This window comes from Musca autumnalis, unplaced genomic scaffold (assembly GCF_047663935.1).
Source record: "Musca autumnalis isolate F117 unplaced genomic scaffold, ASM4766393v1 scaffold_1, whole genome shotgun sequence".
NCBI lineage: Eukaryota > Metazoa > Arthropoda > Insecta > Diptera > Muscidae > Musca > Musca autumnalis.
Genome location: NW_027411644.1, coordinates 24596478 through 24613050, shown reverse-complemented (window position 1 = coordinate 24613050; position 16573 = coordinate 24596478). Strand labels below are relative to the sequence as shown.

Genomic DNA, 16573 nt, shown 5'->3' with positions numbered 1-16573 from the left:
TTCAGCTGCGACCAAAAATTCAACTAAACGTGGATTTTTAAAGATTTGTAGCTGCAACCAAGAAGGCCACATAACGTGGATTTTTTAAAGATCTTTAGCTGCAAACAAGAAGGTCACAAAACGTGGATTTTTTAAACATTTTTAGCTGCAACCAAGAAGGCCACAAAACGCGGATTTTTTTTATAGATTTTTAGCTGCAACCAAAAAGGCCACAAAACGTGTTTTTTTTAGCCGCCACCAAGAAGGACACAAAACGTGGATTTTTTAGAGAATTTTAGCTGGACCAAAGAAGCACACTTAGCGTGGATTTTTTAAAGATTTTAGCTATACTAACGAAGGATAATAAACGTGGATTTTTAAAGATTTTTTAGCTGGACCTAAAGAGGCTTTAAAACATGGATTTTTTAAGGATTTTTATCTTCTCATCATCTACGCCAAGTAGTTCTAACTCCCAATGGCCAATTACCAATTTTCCAAGGTTGAAATAACAATGATTCTTTAACAGACCAACAATTTTGTTTTACAAATAAAAAATCCTCCCACATATGTCCAGCCCATATTTTATTATTAATCCGCCCAATCTACCGAAAAACAATGCCAAGACCTCAATATGACCTTTATGTTGGCCAAAACAAAAAACCGTTTTAGTTTTGAGTTCCTTTTCCTTTGATCTTTTTCCACTCCCTTTTGTGGTGAAAATCATTTTAAAACAATTCTAGGCAGTTTAGCAAAGTTGTATTTTTTATTTTCCCCTAGAAGAACAATTATAATCAACAACAACAAAACTTAAAGAGAAAAAGGCAAAAAAGGAAAAACTTTTTATTGTTCTCTAGTTATGGCTGTGGTGGCCAAAATGCCATTCTCTGATTTTTTGTTGACAGAGAGAGGTTCTTAATTACCATTAAATGTTTGTTTCCCACGACTTAACAGCAGCAGCAGCAGTGGCAGCAACTGACGACAAAACGACGGCAAGTAATGGTGACGGTGATGATGATGGTGGTAATTTCACCAAAACAGCTACTTGGATTCTTAACTTTCCGACGACGACAAAGATGAAACCCTGATGCTGATTAACACGTTAGTTGCGGATGCTGGTAGCGTTGTATTTGGGTTATTAACGAATTTCTAGGTGTACCACCGACAAATATCACAAAAGAAATTGCGCGCAATTTTTTTAATTATTCACAAGGCAACAAGGTCACCAACAACAACAATAAGTAATTATTTATTCCACTAACATGGGGTTACAAACGAACGAACAGATCTTAACTTGGCCATTGAGTGGTTGTTGTTGTTGTACACACACGCACAAAGCATTAATAGTTGTCCCACTGCCCAGAAACGCCTGGGAACCAAACGAATTTAACACACACTTAAATGCTAAGGACGTAGACGTAGTAAACAGAGACGGACACATACACACATAAATTCACAAACTCACATTTGGTTCTTCTTCTTTCAACAGCAGACCTTTAACTCCAGTCAACTTGCAACTCGGGAGTAGTAGATTTATTTCCCGCCGTCACTACTGAGGATAACCAAACAAATCCTGCCTCGTTTTCTCAACAACAAAATTAAATCACAAAATATTATTTTTGCACTCCATTCCTAGTAGAGCATCTTATTTTTTATTTTGGATTTGTTTACCGAACGCACCGAATGACGAGCAGCGGAAGATACGACACGTACCACGATACTCACAGCTTCCACGGACAGAAAATAACTAACAACTGAACTGAAATGTGAGTCGTTGTGACCAGAATGATGTTCCATCGTTCGTTGATGTTTGCACTATCAGGTGAGGGAGGGGACGGTTTGCTGGCAACAACTCCTTGTCAAGGATGTTGGCCATGCAACTCATACATGCCGGATTGAGTAAAGGAAACAGTGGGCAACACAAGGGGGTTTTTTTAAAGATTTTTTGGTGGACCCAAGAAGGACAATAAACGTTCAATTTTTAATGACTTTTTGGTGGACATAAGAAGGACAATAAATGTGGATCGTTTATGACTTTTTGATGGACCTAGGAGATACAATAAACGTGTAGTTGTAATGACTTTTTGGTGGACCTAAAAAGAACAATAAAAGTGTATTTTATAAAGATTTTGTGTGGACCCAAGAAGCACAACAGAAGAGGATTTTTTACAGATTTGTTGGTGGACACAAGAAGCACAATAGACGTGGATTTTTTTTCATTTTTTTTTTCGTGGAGCCAATAAGAACTCTAAACGGGGTTTTTTAAAGATTTTTGGTGGATCTAAGGACAATAAACGTGGATTTTTAATGACTTTTTGGTGGACTTAAGTAGGAGAATAAACGGGGATTTTTTAAAGATTTTTTAGTGGACCCAAGAAGGACAATAAAAAAGGATTTTTGAAGATTTTTTGTGGACCCAAGAAGAACCATAAACGTAGATTTTTTAAGATTTCTCTATGGACCCAAGAAGAACCACACACGTGGATTTTTTTTGAGATTTTTTGGTGGGCCCAAGGAGGACAATAAACGTGGATTTTGTAAAAAATTTCTGTGGACCCAAGAAGGACAATAAACGTGATTTTTCAAACATTTTTAGCTGCAACCAAGAAGGACATACACGTGGCTTTTATTAGAGATTTTAATTGAAACCAAGATAGACAACAAATCTTGATTTTTTAAAGATTATTTTGGTGGACCCAAGAAGCGCAGCAGACGTGGATTTTTTAAAGATTTCTGGTGGACCTAAGAAGCGCAACCGACGTGGAATTTTTCAATGATGTTGTGGTGGACCCAAGCAGCACAACAGACGTGGATTTTTTCAAATATTTTGTGGTGGACCCAAAAAGCACAACAGACGTGGATTTTTTAGAGATTTTTTGGTTGGCCCAAGGACACAACAGACATGGATTAGTAAAAGGTATTTACCTGGACCCAATAACTATTTTTCTTTATTATCTATTATCTTTATTATCTATTATGTTTATTATCTATTATCTTTATTATCTACTATGTTTACCTGTCTCCTCCAACCAATACAACCCCACACAACAAGTTCGATACAACTTCCTTGCCATCCAACAACATTCAAGCTTTCACTTTCACTATTCAATAATGGTTTAAGAGGGGGCAACCAACAACACACTTGTTCAGGGATTTCTCTGTTTGATGAAGCAATTCCATATAAACTCTGTTGATGTTCTGCGTAACACAATCGAACCATTGTTATGGTGGTGTGTTCTCTGCAATGCAGTGACATTGGAGGACAAGAAGAACAACAGCAGCAGTAAAAACGAAAAAGCTTTGTTACATGCCAAGTTGTCTGCGGATAGCTACTGGGTTGTTATGAGCGACGTCATAGCATGTTGTGTGAAGTATGTCTTCAATCTTATGGTGTTGCTGGATGGATGGTTAGATGAATGGATGTTTTGGTGTGTGCGTGTGTTGGTGCGAATAATGGCTAGAATTCTAGATGAATTCTATATATTAATATATCTTCTATTTGTCGCGTTTTTTGCCCATAAAAGTTAAGTTCTGTCCAAGCATGTGAAAAACACAAATCTGAAGGATTTCTTAAGAACGTTTTTTGTTGTCTTTTTTAAGATTTTTAGTTTAATATCAGAACGTGTACGTTTATCATTCTGCAGATTGTGAATATGACTAAGAACTTCAACATTTTTGGTGAAACAGGTATCAAAAACAGTGGACCTAATTGTTCCACTGCCAGAACCAATCATCACTGTCTACTCAAAAAAAAAAAACCGTTCCTATCACGATTGGATCTCAGCTCGGACTGCTGCGCGACTTGCAGAATAACGGAACGAAATACGCCAGTCTTCTACAAATGATTCAAAAATCGCGATTGTGTCAGACAAAAATAACAAGTAAGAAGGTATCAGTCACATGTGCTGACGGAGAAATACCCTCAGCCTCTGACCAAAAAAGAAGCAAACACAATAATTATGCCATATATAAGCTATATAGAGATTTTGTATCATGAGTTTTTTTAAATACGTGGAATCTGTAGGTACCGTAATATGAGCCGGGGGTCTACCACATCATTGACATATACCGACATATATGTATACGTTAAAGCAAGTTTGGAATACATTTTCAAATAGATTCGAGACGAGTCCCAAAATTTTGTGTGGAAGGTACCCGAAGGACGGGGCCCATATACCCCATATTCCCCATTATTAGGATGAGCAAAGTTTGGACCTATCAGTAAACCTCCTTTTTCGAATTTTATGTGGTACCCGAAGGCGTGGACCAATATAGTCCATATTCAGACCCGATTTATATCTGGAAGGAATAATACGATATGCAAAGTTTGGACCAAATTGTTTACTCGTTCACACCATTTACAGACAAAGTTTGGACTTTTGTGGAAGGTACCCGAAGGGGTTTGCCGATATTGCCCATCTTGGAACTTAAGCTAAGTTTGGACGAAAATTTTGGAACGAATCGGATGATCTGTTCGATAGTTATCGTGCGCACCAGCTAGCCAAACAGATTTCGTCCAAATATACTTGGGGTCTAATCCTACTATGTCGATGTGGCCCACTTTTGATCGCATCAAAGTGAATATACCCTGTTTAGGCTAAAGGTTGAGGGTATAAGTAAAATATAATTAAAAAAATAAGTTTCAGTGTTTTATTTAGAAATGCACTTAAAACTAGGTAGTAATTTGTCGCTTAGCCTCAATAAATATATTCTTTCTCATGATGGAATCTCACAAATAAAACGCTTGCCGTTTAATTTTGCCACCATTTATAATTTAAATTAATTTAAGCGTTTTATTTGAGAGATTCCATCATGAGAACCCAGCAAAATTTTATGGAAGTGGTTCCATGAGATGCCATGATTTCACTGGATCTTTTGCATTGGTTCAAATGATGTCGTGAAAGATCCGATCTTTTCATCAGCATTTGAACCCATTCGAAGGAAGTCGTGAAAGATCCGATCGTTTCATCAACATTTGAACCAATTCAAAGGAAGTCGTGATAGATCCGATATTTTCCTTAGCATTTTAACCCATCCCATCGATCCAATAGAGATGAATTTTGTGTTTTTATTTTTACACATGTATATCAGGAATATTGTCAATTATTTCATATTCCATTTCAGAAAAAAAGGATAATTTTTTTTAGCGCTACATCAACGATTTTTGATTTGTAAGTTAAGAAAAAAATTGCCAGTACGAATCTGGTCGCGAGCCAATTTTTGGTTGTTGCGGACAAAAGTTATGGCGCTTTTATTTCGCTTTTTAAGAAAGAAAATATTATAAAAACGCTAATTATTTTAATGACCACCATTGTTACAAAAAAGTTCTCTCGAAGTGACTTCAGCGAGTAGATTGCATAATACCTGCAAAATGTTGCGCAGAATTCGCGGAATGTACATAAAATTGATAAATTATTGAATAAAAGTCAACTTTTTTAAAAACTAAGGCCAATTTAGTGGTCATAAAATTACATAATGTTGTGGATCTAAACTTCACGGCGAATCAAATGAGACTACAATCCTACAGATTGGTGTTATAGTTGTGATGTTACAGCCAAAATAAGCACATATTTTGGTAAGAAAAAATATTTTTTTGTTTGAAAAAATATTTTTTACATGCATTATGTAGTAGAAAATATTGGAAAAATCTATAGGAATATTTACTTCGTTTTGCTTAAATCTCCCAGTAAAATAGACAGATTTTACTTTATTGACATTCGTATTAAAGCTTTCCCATTAGGGAAGGTAAAAGGATATATCTCAAAGCTTCTGAAATGGAAACAGAGGTCAAATAACCCATTTTAATTTATATGCATTTTAAAATACGTGTAAATCGCGTAATTATTAAAATCATTTTGTCCGCATGTGATTTTCATGTACAACAAGACTATATCTTTTAATTTATATATATTTTTCGAAATTTACATTGGAGGCTAAGATGTAGCATCGGCTGCATCCTAGCATTAAAAAACCTATAAAATATATCTAATTTGCGCAAAGTGCATACAATTTTTGTCCGCATCCGATTTCAGTGTTCACCATGAAAATCTATATCGATATATATCTATTTCAGGGCGATCAATCAAAAACCGTGGATGTAGCATCACATACTATTTTTTGAGATAAAATGAATGTAGCTCCCTTATAAGTGAAGTTTTCAAATCTCTAATGCCGCTAAAACGAAGATGCTGTACTAGTTGTTTCATTGCAGTGGAAACGAACCGCAGAAAACGCGATAAAATACGCGATATTTCCAAAAACAATTTTAGACGATTTTTCTACTTTGGAATTTCTTGTAACTCGCGTTTTAGCAGATGGATTTTCACGGGGAATGATTTATTGGATCAGGAACGTAAAAAACTAAAATGTGCAATCAGGTACGAAGAAATCGAATAACAATTGTTAAAATTAGGCCCGAAAAATATGATTTTTAGAAAAATGTTCGCACAAAATTTTCGCATTTGGATGCAGATTTCTATGAAGCTGTGCAGATTACATTCACAATATTCCTATCAAATAACTCAGAATCGCAAGTACTACAATCCTATATATATTTTTATAAAAACCTGTTTGCGGAATGAAATTAGAAGAAAATTTCAAAAAACACTGTAAATCTGGCTTCAAAATGTCAGCATCATTTACTGGTAGAAGCAGACGAAATTTTGAAAAGTAATAGATTAGTGAGATGATTCTTATTTAGTTTGCTTCTTCTTTTACTTTGACAGGAAACTCGAGACAAGTGTGGTTTACTCACAAATAGAGAGATAACAAAAAAAGACATGGTGGCTTCAACCCATTTTCACCATTTTTTTAACATAAATATAGCCACAGCTTCCTCGCAAATTATCTTTTAAGGCCAATATTTTTTGCCACGTCCAAAAACATTTCATTTTATCCAAAAGTATTTAATTTGTATAATATACAATCACGAGTCGCGTTTTCTAAAAGGGTAAACCTTGGCTTCAGCTATGTTAAATTTTCAAAAATATTGGTGATATATTCTTTTATGTATCTAAATATGTAAATTTAAAGCAATGTAAGATTTATTATGCTAGGAAGTCCCAATCATTGAGCTAAAAGTAGAGTCGGACTGCACTCTTTGGTATTAGTCGTGTTCCTATACGTGCCTGAGGTTACCAGTTTTTACCCGCAAAGTGTTTCCTTACTTTTAAAAGCATACAATTTATATGAGAGCAGTTCACCACTTTTACCATTTTTGCAACAATTACCATTTTTAAAAGTAAAGGAACAGACCAATTATAAAAGTTTCCTTGCCTGCTCTAGAGAACCCTGCTCAACAAGTCCATTTGTAGATCCCTACAAAACAACAAACATTACCAAAACGTTGTAAAATAAAATTCACGAAATAGTAATCTGCAGTTGAAGTCAATGTCGAAATCTGCACTGCACTGATGGGAAGTAAAATCCTTTTGTAAGATGAATCAACACCTGTTGCAGAGGAAGTAAACTCTGTTGCGTGCAGCGGCGGTGTTTAGACTGCAACAGCTGGGACGGCGGGAAGTCAAGTTTCTCACTTAAATTTACAACCTGTCGCTCAAACACATCGTTCCCGAAGTCTGGAAAATAGGCCAGCTACTGAAGCCCGAAAAGGATGCCAGCAAAGGTGAATCTTACAAACCGATTTCGCTTTTGTCGCCCGTAGCAAGGACCCTTGTGGCTATAGTTCTTCCAGCATCAGAAATAACTTTCCAGTTGCCGATCAATAGCATAGGATCCGTAAGCAGCACAACAACTGCGCTGAAGGCCATCTCCATCTCCATATTAGGAGAGGACTCACTCAGAGCAAGCCGTGCTCATAATCTAGAAAGAGAAGTCAAACGTTACAAGAGAGAACCTCTAGATCAACAAGCCTTTCAACCAGGTTTAAGTAGCATTCACACGAATGCAGTCGCAGATGCAGTAAACAGTTATCGTGTGAATGCGGTCCTTGGAGAACATCCACCATCTATCGCTGCTGAGAAGCGCCAGCTGTCAGGACAAACCAGAGTAGTTTTGGGTCAATACGCTCGGGATGGTGCAGCCGTCAAAATTCCTATAGGGCAAGTACTGATGACACCGTGGAAAACATCTGCCCAGCATACAGCACAGGCCCCCACGACACACTGCTCCTTTTCAAGTGCCCTACCAATCCTGCTAAGAAATTTAAGTTTGCAGCTTTGTGGTTACAAACCATATAAATAGCGAAATAGCCACATTCTTACGACTGATAGAACCAGAGTCAGATTAAGCAGAAAAATGAGAATACAAACATATTAACTACTGTTACAACAACGAGAGCAAACTGCAATTAAAGTTGTCAATTTTACGAAGATAAATAAATTATAGTTATTTCATAATTTCCTTTGAATTAATAAAATAAAAAAAATGAAAATCATTTTTCAATACAGCATTTTCCATTTTCCGAACAAGACGTGAAAATTGCATGCCAAAGGGTTGGTGAAAATTACATGCCAAAGATTAGTGAAAATGCTATTCTTGGGAATTGGTTAAGATGGCATGCCAAAGGATTGGTATAGATGCCATGCCAAAGAATTGTTGAAGATGCCATTCCATCTTAGGATCTGAAAATGAATTGCATCTTTTGGGGGTCACGCTCTTGTAAAAAGAATGAGTGAAGATGCTGAAAAAATGACATTCCATTCACTTGCACCCATTCTTGAATAGCATCTTTGGCATCGAACATTTTGCTGGGAAAGAATATATTTATTGAGGCTAAGCGACAAATTATTTCCTAGTTTTAAGTGCATTTCTAAATAAAACACTGAAACTTAATTTTTTTTAATTATATTTTATTTTTAACTTTTCAGTAAATACATTTTTTTGACCTCTGAGAACAAAATTATAGTAAACTAGCAAAGTACCCGCTACTTCGTATGCGAAAAGGATATAACAACAAATAAACAATATATAATATGAAAATGGCGAATTTTTATCAATTTTTATTTTAGTACTGTTCGTCTCTTTTTAATTCGATTTTCAAAAAGATCAGCCGTATCTCACCCTTACACATTAACAGCGAGACAAACGTTGAATAGCAATACTCACCCTAACTCCAAAATATACAGATTCCAGCACAGTCTCTACATCCAACAAATTGAGTACCATTAAGTACTTTTCGTATACTCATGACACGTTTTCGACAACATATATCAATCCTACACTGACTTGAATACAAAATATAAACAGTAATCGTAATTCAAAATCTCAAGATTCCTGGTGTATCCGTTCATCCAATTCCAAATTGTACCATTTCGTACTCTTCGTACCCATAAGTAAGGTTTTCGAAAACTACCTCAATCCTTCACTTTAACAGTAACCTAAATTCCACATTTCAGGATTCCAGCTCTATCCGTTCATACAAATAGAAATTGTACCAAATTAAGTACCATTTAGAATTTTTGTTCCCATAATTACAAATTTTCAAAACTACCTCAGTACTATGTTCAAACAATAAGCTTAATTCCGAATTTCAGGATTCCAGATATATCCGATCACTCAAATCTAAATTTGGTACCATTCAGTACTATTAGTATCCAAAGTACGAATTTCTAAACCTTCATCTATCAACACTCCAACATCAATTGTAATTCCGAATTTCACGATTCCAAATGTATTATATCACTGAAATCCAAATTGTACCAAATTTAGTACTTTTCCTACACATAACAAAAAATTTCCAAAACTTTATCAATCCTACATTCCAACTCCTTATTCCAAATCTCGGGATTCCAGCTGTATCCGTTCACCCAAATCCAAACTGTACCAAATTTGGTACCATTTAGTACTATTCGTACCCATGAGTACGAATTTCCACAACTACCTCAATCCTACACGCCAACAGTAATCTTAATTCCAAATTTCAGGATTACAGCTGCATTCGATCACCGTAATCCAAACTGTACCAAATTTGGTACCATTTAGTACTTTTCGTATCCAAAGTACGAATTTCTAAACCTACCTCTATCAACACTCCAACAGTAATCTTAATTCCGAATTTCAGGATTCCAAATGTATCCGATCACACAAATTGTACCAAATTTGGTACCATTTAGTACTTTCGTACCCATAACTAAAAATTTCAAAAACTTTATCAATCCTACACTCCAACAGTACTCCTTATTCCAAATCTCGGGGTTCCTGCAATATCCGTTCACCCAAATCCAAATTGTACCAGATTTGGTACCATTTAGTACTTTTCGTATCCGTAAGTATAAATTGTCTAAACTACCTCAGTGCTATGTTCAAACACTAAGCTTAATTCCGAATTTCAGGATTCCAGATACATCCGATAACTCAAATCCAAATTTGGTACCATTTAGTACTATTCGTATCCAGAGTACGAATTTCAACCCTACCTCTATCAACACTCCAACAGTAATCGTAATTCCGAATCTCACGATTCCAAATGTATCCCATCACTGAAATAAAAATTGTACCAAATTTAGTACCATTTAGTACTTTTCCTCCGATAACTAAAAATTTCCTAAACTTTATCAATCCTACACTCCAACAGTACTCCTTATTCCAAATCTCGCGGTTCCAGCTATATCCGTTCACCCAAATCCTAAATGTACCAAATTTGGTACTATTTAGTACTATTCGTACCCTTGAGTACGAATTTCCACAACTACCTCAATCCTACACGCCAACAGTAATCTTAATTCCAAATTTCAGGATTACAGCTGCATCCAATCACCATAATCGTAATTGTACTAAATTTAGTACAATTTAGTACTTTTGTTCCCATAGGTCCGAAGTTCCAAACCTACCTCTATCCAACACTCCAACAGTAATCTTAATTTCGAATTTCAGGATTACAGCTGCATCAGATCACCGTAATCCAAATTGTACCAAATTTAGTACCATTTAGTACTTTTTGTTCCATAGACCCTAAGTTCCAAACCTACATCTATTCAACACTCCAACAGTAATCTTAATTTCGAATTTCAGGATTACAAATGTATCCGATCACCCAAATCCAAATTGTACCAAATTTGGTACCATTTAGTACTTTTCGTAGCCATAAGTACGAATTTTTAAAAGTATCCCAATTCCACACTTGTAATCTTAATTCCAAATTTCACTATTCCAGGTCTATCCGATCACTTAAATTCAGATTGTACCAAATTTGGTACCATTTAGTACTTTTCGTACCCAAAAGTACGAATTTCCAAAATACCTCTATCCTACATTCCGACAGCAATCCTAATTCTAAATTTCAGAATTCCAGCTCCATCCGTTCCCCCAAACCCAAATTGTACCTTATTTGGTACTATTTAGTACCTTTCTTACCCATATGTACGAATTTCGAAAACTACCTCCATATCTCAAACCTACACTCAAACAGTAATAGTAATTCCAAATTTCAGAATTCCAACTTTGTCGGTTCGCCTAAATTCAAATTGTACCAAATTTAGTACCATTTAGTACTATTCGTACACATTAGTACACATTTTCAAAACCACCTCCTTATATCAACTCATCTTCGAAACCTTGATTTTCATTCCAAATTTCAAGATTTTAGCTCTATCCGTTCAGTAATAACAAATAGTACTAAATTTAGTAACTTTTAGTACTTTTCGAACACTTATAGTTCGAATTTCCAAAAACCCTTTGGTACACCTTTCTAACTCTCCATCAGTGACCCTTATTCCAAATTTCAGAATTCTAGCTCTTCGCGTTTGCCTAATACAAAGGGTACCATATTTAGTACCTTTTAGTACTTTTAGTACAGTTCTAGTTCGAATTTCCAAAAATCCAGCCTTATCTGACACCTTCGGCCCAAGAGTGACCCTCACCCAAAATTTCATGATTCTAGCTTCAGCCGTTTCGTCTGGGCGTTGATGAATCAATCAGTCAATCAGTCAGTAAATCAGTCACTCTACTCTTTTATTAATATAGATTTAGACCGAAAATTTAGATAAAAACTTTAAAATGCCTGAAATCGTGTAGTACCGTTATATAAAGGCTATACCAAAACCTGGACCTATGTCCATAATTTTTGGTGGGGAAGTTTCTGTACCATTGGGAACTCCAAATGCCAAGTTACAGCCAATTCTGGCTAAAAATGAAGATACAATCCTTAAAACCACTATATGGGGGCTATATAAAAACCTGGACCTACATATGTCAACAATTTTTGGTGGAGAAGTTTCTGTACCATTGGGGACTCCAAATGCCAATTTGGCCTCAAAATGAAGATAAAATCCTCATAATATTTGAAATCGGGTGGTACCGCTATATGGGGGCAGTAGGAAAAATTGGGCCCATATTCATGTCTTATCATGCAAATCTGAAAAGTTTTCCAAGTTTCAGTTCGATTGGTCAAGTGCAACTGTGTGGAAGACGAGTTACCAAAGTTGAAATGCAAGTTAAATAAAACACCGTTAAACACTGTGAAATGGACCAATCTTTGTTTTAATTTCATATTCATGTATTGTCATCCAAATCTGAAAAGTGTGCAAAGTTTTAGTCCGATTGGTCAACTGCAACTGTGTCAAAATTGAGTTACTAGATTTTAAATGCAATTTAAATAAAACACTGTAAAAATTGGCCAATATTGGTGTTAATTCCATATTCGTCATCTAAATCTGAAAAGTGTGCAAAGTTTCAGTTCGATTTATAATTGCAACTGTGTTAAAAATGAGTTACCAGATTTGAACTAAACGGACCAAAGCAAGTTAAATAAAACACTATAAAAAGTCCCATACCATTACTTTACCATCTTCGTTCACAATTTTTTTTTACCGTAAATTAAATTAAATTCCTTTCATCACTCTACAGGGATATTTCCCCATTTTTCGACTACCAGTCCGGACACACCCAAATGTTCTTAAGCGAATGATAACCTAGTAAGCAGTGGAACCATTCTGTCTATTCTTCCTGGCAATTTGGCATTTGGAAGGTTTCTCCGATCTGATCCGAGATGATTTAAAGGAATTTATTTTTGCAAGTTTGACAAAGGGCAATTACTTGCTGGCATAATGGCTGTCTGGTTAAACTGAAATTTGTAACAATTTCTACAAAATGTTGTCTACTAGGGGTTTTAACAGTTCCTTACTGGTAACTTGGAAGTTTTTGCAGGAAAAATTTCTATCTTTGTTGGCTTAGTTTGGCTTTTAGGTCCGAAATTTGTTGAGATGTGACGCTTTTTTAGTAAATCATTTTTTTTTTGGGTTTCAATACATTTTGGACAAAACAAACTTATCTATTCACTTTGGCAGTTTTGTTGAGATGTATGTTTTACTTACTATTTGTTGTAGTCAAGCTTAATCTCATATTTGTTGTTTTTCAAATTTAAAAAACAACAACTTTAAAGTGGGGTGTAGTTAAATTGATTACTTTTGTAGTTAAATTGATTCATATTTGTTGCTTTTCAAATTTAAAAAACAACAAGTATATGAGATTAAGCTTGACTACAACAAATAGTAAGTAAAACATACATCTCAACAAAACTGCCAAAGTGAATCTAAAAATAGACACATAGCACCGCGGACGATTGGTTGTTGTTATTTTTCGACAACTATCAAAATAGTTATGTGCATTCTCTGCAATGTGGAGACACATGACAGTGGGAGTAGTTAATTTGGTTTACATATGCGGCTACGAGAGTTTTTAGGTGTTTTCGGTTGAATTCGCATTGAAACGAATTCATCAGTCACACTTATTCTTGAGCTCGAGTCGTCATAAAATTGGGGAAGGGTTCTTTGTTTCAATACAAAGAACTAAGAGAACTGATGAGTCCAAGTGGCGTTGGACGAAACTAGTATTCTCTGCCATCCCCAAAGGTAATCAATTTAACTACACCCCACTTTAAACTTGTTGTTTTTTTTAAATTTGAAAAACAACAAATATGAGATTAAGCTTGACTACAAAAAAACTTATCTATTGTTCTTAATATTTTCCCTTGTTTCTCAATGTCGATTTCTAATTAATTAATAAAAATTCTTTTATGGACCTCCATATACAAATTAATTTAATTTTCACGAAGAATTTTCAACAAAAACTGAAAATTTTATTAATTTTTTATAACATGCCTTTTTAAATATTTAAACTTACAGCGCCGTTTATTAACGGTAACGATAAAATTCATCTCATCTCAAGTGTGGCAACACATGCCGGCACAACACAAAAAAAGTAAACAAATCTTTGATAGAAGTTGGCAACTCTAGTAACCCCCCACCCCAACATCAGCAAAATTTATCAAAACAAATATTTGCAAAGGGAGATAGGTAGGCATACGTGTGTGAATAGAAATGAGCACCATAACAATAAAAGAAAAATAAATATTTGCTCTGTTCCAGAACCTGCAAGAAGCTACTATTTTTTACTACGATAACATTTTTTCCTTTATGTTATCGGAAAAAATAGTTAAAATTAGTAGATTCTTGCAGTTCTGGAACATACCATTTAATTTTACTTACCAGTCTCTTAATAACAGTTTATTGTTTTTATTGTAAATCATTCATTTTGTTGTTTTTCACTAACCAAAACACAATCACAACATCCAAAGATAGTGCTGTTTTACATTTAAGCGACTTGTCTTACGATTTTTTGTCTCCTCTTTGCTCATCTTCGTAAATTTCACACATAGGGTTGCATTTTTTTGTAACATGGTACCAAGTGTACATTTTGTTAAAAATACTTAATGTAAAAAGAAGGTATTTTATAAAAATATTTTATACAAATTTTAAAATGCTTATAACAAATAATCATTTTATGCTTTAAATGATTTTTTATGCACAAAATTCATTGCAAAACTAAATTTTGTTTCAATTTCTCTTACTATGTTTTGCAACTCTGCCTAACAAGAATAACCACCACAAAGAGGAGACAAAAAATCGTAAGACAAGTCGCTTAAATGTAAAACAGCACATAGATACGCGAGAAATTGTACTAGGGATTGGTAAGTCGACTTTTGATTAGTCGATTTTTTAATTCGAAAAGTCTAAAAATCGAAGTATAAGAAGTGAAAAACTTATTGTAGCGCATTTACATCTGTAAATAATTTTTTGAGTTAACGACAAAAATCGGCTGTATTCAAATTCTTATAATTTCCGTCTGTTCCATTACCTTTAAAAATAGTAAGAAGAGGCAAAAATGATAAAAGTGGTGAACTACTCTCATATAAATTGTATGCTTTTTAAGGTAAGGGAACACTTTACGGCATGGTAGAACAAGAAAAGGTAGCAGCAATACCCAGCTGACTGAACTGTAGTGAAATTCTGTAACTAATTTTTTGAGTTACCGACAAAAATCGGTGAAATTAAATCGCACAATTATGAATGAAAATTATCAATAAAAGTTGATAACACTGTTGCTATCGGTAAGACTTAGCGACAACTTTATTTTGGTTGTTAACACACCGACAAATTTCGTTAAGTACCGAAATTATAAGCATTTTAATTTTACGGATTTTTTGTCGGTTACTCGAAGAATGAGTTACAGAATTCCAATTCTGGGCTGTAATGTTAGAGTCAAATTCCATACGACATTTTATATATTTATTTCTATGTTCTATGTATATTAGGGATATATATTTTTGAAGAACAAATTTATTCATCAGAAAAAAAAACTATTTCCCATAAAGACTCCTTCATACCATTGACATGTAACCTCCTCCAGGTCCGAACGAAATGCCGCACACAAAAACACCGCTTATAGAGGCTGTACAATATTTCTTAATATGTGTGGTATTTTGTTAAAACTTGAAAAGAATGAAACCCTAATAAACATGTGTTTTTGTTTTCAAAAGCAAACGATTGAAACAGCTTCTCTTTTTTCAATGAATTACCAGCGACCCCAAACATTTTTGCAAGAATTCTACTTTCCGCGAGAAATTATGCATTTAGTGGAATGATAGGGAAAAATTCAAAATGAAAATTTAATGATTTTTCATTCATGTTTTTCAAAATATTCAATCAAATGTGAAAAATTATTAGTTTTATAAATTCCAATAATTTATAGACATTTCCTTATTTTGTTTAAATCTACGTAGACACTAACGTTTACAAACAAAAACAAATTTCTATGTGGTTGTTGTTGAGTTGTATTTGTTGTAGTATTTACTTTACCTGGTTTGTTCTACCATGCCTTTACGGGTAAAAACTGGAAGACTCTGGCATGTATAGTAACAGAGCATATTTTTATTAATTTTTCGGAATGTGTTTTAATCGGTCTAAAGATGCAGTAAACGTGCAGGGGCCTAATTACGTGATTCGATTCGATCGAGAATTTGCTCGTGAATAAGTTTTCAACACGATAAAAAACGGCATGAAAAGTCTCGATCGAAAACGTTCAAGCAATGTTATCGGTTTTTTCGATAGTAACCGGTAATCGATCAGGTAATCTTCAGGAAATATTATGAAGATAGAAGTCAAAAAATGTGTTTATTTTTAAAACAAAAACTATAGAACAAAATTATGAATGAGAAAATGTAAATATTTGTGGAATTTATTGTACAATACATTGAATAATAATTTCGGAATTAAGTAGTGCTAAGAAAATAATATTGTTGTAACAGATTGCTTACACATCTACCTTAATAGTTCTCTCTCTCAAAATAAATGAGAGAGAA

General features: G+C 34.5%; 1 protein-coding gene across 2 annotated transcripts in view; it reads right to left on the bottom strand.

Moving 5' to 3' along the window:
* Window positions 1–14513, bottom strand: part of LOC141395016 (hexosaminidase D-like) — a 362818-nt gene extending 348305 nt beyond the window's left edge. Inside the window, exon 1 of one of the 2 annotated variants that reach the window (XM_073970376.1) lies at window positions 14421–14513. Coding sequence is in view for 1 of the 2 variants with exons in the window: in XM_073970343.1 (XP_073826444.1) it covers window positions 900–902 (3 nt within the window). In the remaining variant the exon portion in view is untranslated. Of the gene's footprint in view, window positions 1–899; window positions 918–14420 lie in introns of those variants that run through there. The other variant, XM_073970343.1, reaches the window with a different exon arrangement.
* Between the last annotated feature and the right edge of the window lie 2060 nt (window positions 14514–16573).